This window comes from Camelina sativa, chromosome 17, assembly GCF_000633955.1.
Source record: "Camelina sativa cultivar DH55 chromosome 17, Cs, whole genome shotgun sequence".
Taxonomy (NCBI): Eukaryota; Viridiplantae; Streptophyta; class Magnoliopsida; order Brassicales; family Brassicaceae; genus Camelina; species Camelina sativa.
In genome coordinates this window covers 4,421,721-4,425,633 of record NC_025701.1, presented here as the reverse complement: position 1 = coordinate 4,425,633, position 3,913 = coordinate 4,421,721, and the positions used below count along the sequence as shown (strand labels likewise).

At 37.7% G+C, this 3,913-nt stretch overlaps 1 protein-coding gene across 1 annotated transcript in view; it reads right to left on the bottom strand.

Moving 5' to 3' along the window:
- LOC104755259 (paired amphipathic helix protein Sin3-like 6) overlaps positions 1-3,913 on the bottom strand; it is a gene marked incomplete in the record, with an annotated part of 16,703 nt that overhangs the window by 2,185 nt on the left and 10,605 nt on the right. The window contains 9 exon segments of the mRNA XM_019239693.1: positions 598-690; positions 795-906; positions 1,022-1,182; positions 1,260-1,412; positions 1,513-1,651; positions 1,728-1,816; positions 1,905-2,477; positions 2,673-3,166; positions 3,427-3,681. Of these exon segments, the coding sequence (XP_019095238.1) occupies positions 598-690; positions 795-906; positions 1,022-1,182; positions 1,260-1,412; positions 1,513-1,651; positions 1,728-1,816; positions 1,905-2,477; positions 2,673-3,166; positions 3,427-3,681 (2,069 nt within the window).

The window sequence follows — 3,913 nt, the reverse complement described above, 5'->3', positions numbered from 1 at the left end:
TTTTTTTTTTTTTTTTTTAATAACTTTTGGATTGGGTGATCCGATCCGGACTGGTCATCGGATATTGAACGGTGCTACGTTCGATTTACATTTTAGTTGATTTAGGTTATTTTTTCTTTTCATCCAAAAGCTATTCCACATTCTCTAAGATAAAATGTAAAAGGAAGTATATGATGAATGAACAAAATTAGAGTCTTGGATTTTGGCAACTTTCGTATCATATATCTGATAAAACTATACACCAAAATTAAGGCTCCAAACGCAAAACGCAAAACAAAACAAATGTGGCCTAGTGAATCATGAGCTATAAGATCCTAGTTCATGTCACGTCAAAAACAAGTAAACTTCTCCACCACCAAAAGCTTTGCATAACCTCTAAGAGCCATAAGAGCCGCTACCATCAGGAACCTCAACACTAACACACCTGAAACAAGATTAAGTATCGCAAATGTAGAAGCAATACATCAAGGAAATTCTCACGGCCTAGGGAAAATTTAATGGAAGAATAGAGTACGTACCAGTTTATATAGGATGCAAACCACAAAGTTTGCAATTCAGCATAATGTGAAACCGCGATATTCTTCTCTCTTTCGAAATTTCACTAACTCTTTTAAGCCTCGGTCCCTTTGAATTCGGTTTCCCCTGTTTGCTTCTATACAAAAGATCTGATGTGTTTGCTACATACTTCACCTACAGCAGTTAAATCATTGGCAAAGTAAGGTTCAGCCATCCACGAATGAACAATTTAGACAGCAAGTTTTCTCAACACAAAAGAGTTTCATTATATGTTGTACCTTTGAAGAACTGCAAGCCATTTTACATTCAATCTCGTTAATAATACTCAATCCTTCCATTGCAATTGTATCCCCCGAAGATTCATTTACACGAGTGAATTTCTCCTTGTTCCTGCACGAGTATGGTTAAATGTTACTGTGGACCTAAAGAATATATATATATATATATATATATATATATATATGTTACACATACACACCATATGCTTTTATCATACTTCCTTCACCTTTTCAAAAACAGTCCATGATTCTCATCATCATTGACGGATGTCAGAAACTTTTTTTGTAGATAATTTGCAAAATCCGGCTCCATGGCTACACCAGCTACTTCAGGCTGGTTATTCCCGCAGTTCATAAGCTGAATAGAGAGACGTGTTTTTGCTGATGACTGCAATCAGTTCCAAAGTTATAAGAGTACATTATGGAATTTGAATGGACAAAGATGCGTAGTTAAGAGAAACCTACATATCTGATCCGGTATATGTTTGCCTCATGGAGGAGGGCACGTGCATTCTCATGATACACTAGATCAACGAATCTCCCCAGTTTTCTGTAGTTCTCATACGCATGTAGTTGTCGAAGCTTGGTGTCTGTCTCATCAGCTGCAACAGCATGCAGCTGAAGCATATCCAAACCATCCCAATGTCAAGAAAGAGTCAGATAAAAAAAGAGAAATGGAAGTTGAGGGTTGAGATGACAATACACTAATTTTGCTTACATGCTTAACAAACTTCTGAACTAACTTGTCCAATGTGAAAAGAACATATGACTGTGCTCCAAAAATAGCTCGGCATTCATCTTCAAACTTTGTATTGTCACTAGAGCCGTCAAGTAAATTATACAGTGCATCTATGAACCTAAAAGTGTTATGCTTCCAAAATCAGTAACGAACCATTTTTCAGTACAAAGACATTAAATTGGAAGATAAATCACCTGGGATACGAATCAGGAGTTGTGTTATCCGGAGCCTTCCACTTCTTTTCTGCATGTTTCTTTGCTGATTGTATTCTCTCATACAACATCTGGAAAATTAGCAGAAGATTAACACGAGAGGAGAAAAATAGCAAGAATATTAACGACTTGAGAAACTTGATTCAAAAAATTCCTTACTTGATGAAGCCTAAATAGCACATAATAAGAATCATTCCCGTAAAAAACTCGAGAATCATTCTGAGAGCAAGTTTCACTAGCTTGCAGTGGCAAAGACACATGCTTGGCAACAGGTTTTACAGTTTGCAGAAACCGCTCTGTAAATGCAAAGGATCCATCTTCACCTTCTTTTCCATTAGCCACCTCTCCAGCCACACTAATACGCTCCTTATGCTTTTCATGACAACCAGACTTGGTTCCTGAAACAACCTTTTCAGAGGCGGTCTCATTATCCTCTGATAACTTGTGACAATTTTCGTCATCTTCAGGGTGAGTATTTCCCTTTGTTCCCGTTTCAGTGCAATATGCTCCCTTTTTATCACAACTTTGCTGGTCTGTATTGCTTGTTACATTGTCCATCACCCTTTGTAAAGGCTTGAGGCCATTTTGTCCGCTAACATCAAAGTTGCCTTGCTCACAACTGTTAGTGGGAGATAATTCACCCTCTTCTCGCTCAGCCTCATGATTTCCCACTGATACATCCTCCATTATCTGATCGTTTCTGGCTGACACAAGTTTGGTAGACTGACTAACCTGCGGACAATGAACCAAAATTAGGTAAACATCAATAAAGTTTCGTAAATAAATATACTGATGACTGGTCTCTACTGATTGCTCATCAAGGTGTCAATTTGATAACTAAGAAAGGAAACCTCTTATTTAATTTCATCACAACTGAAGTGCATACAACCTGAGTTTAAAAACAATTCCACACACACAAGGGGTTACCTCATAAGACATATCTGTATCATCTTGCAGTTTATCATGCTGAGCAGCTTTCATTATATTGGCTGAGACATCTTTCCCAGGCGAGCTTCCTTGCATTGTTGGATTATCTTTCAGCAGTTTTGGGGATATTGGATGTTTACCCTTTGACCCAGAAGAGCTGTCCTTCACTGCCACGCATGCATCATGCAATTCTTGGTTGGTTTTCAACTTTGATACATCTTCCATAGCAAGGTCACCTTGAGACCTCGAAAGAGTGCCAAACATGGGCTCCAAAAAGGTTATCCACAGCTTCATTACCTTATCTGATTGTTCAGTGGCACATATTTCTTCACAGTAATACTTGATTAGCAGATATAAATCCTCGTGAATTTGTGTATCACAATAATCAAACTCCAAATCCGGAGTAAAAGAGGGCATAGTTCTAACAGCAATAGCTTGAAGCAGATCTTCTTGATGCTTTTTCTCACTGATATCTTTTATCTCTGCCACTAAACCTGTATTCCACAACGAAACAATGGCATTGATGCAAAACTGTAACTCCGAAATAAATACAAAATATGGTTTCACTCTCCTCTCATAATCAGCAATCTATTATTAAAAAAAAAACAACACTTTCTCTCGCTTCACCATCCTCTCTTCAAAATGACGAGATTGAGAAAGAAGTTGCTAATGGATGTGGCTTTATTAATCCTAAAGTAGGTTGAGATTTTCACATAATGAACTTAATAAGTAGAATTTTAATAAAGAAGCTTACATTTTGTGCTCAAGTTCTTAGAGTCCTGCTGCTTGAAATAGAAACTACGATGATCTAGTGACTTGTGGTGATTCTTAGCATATACTTCAGCCCAAACTTTCTGGAAATCAGAGTGGCACCTTGCCCATTCTTCTTGCTTCTGCTTCAAGCGCGTCAGTATCACCGGTAAAGCACTATGCATGTTCTTCTTCAAAAGATCCATGACATCAAGCCCATTATCACCGTATAACCGCTCAATGCATCTTAAGTTCATAGCTATTAGATACAATCACATAGAGTGTTATAGCACAAATGAATGAAGAACAGACAATCTATAGCCAAACTAGATTTGTTCCAAACTAACAACTTACCTGATAAGTGTTTCTCGATACATATAGTAGTGTCTACTGAGATAGTGTTGTTGTTCATCTTTTCCAGAAGGATTTCCACGTGTTTGATTGCTGAACTTACAGATCCTAGTAACATGTCCATTTCATACCTGAACACG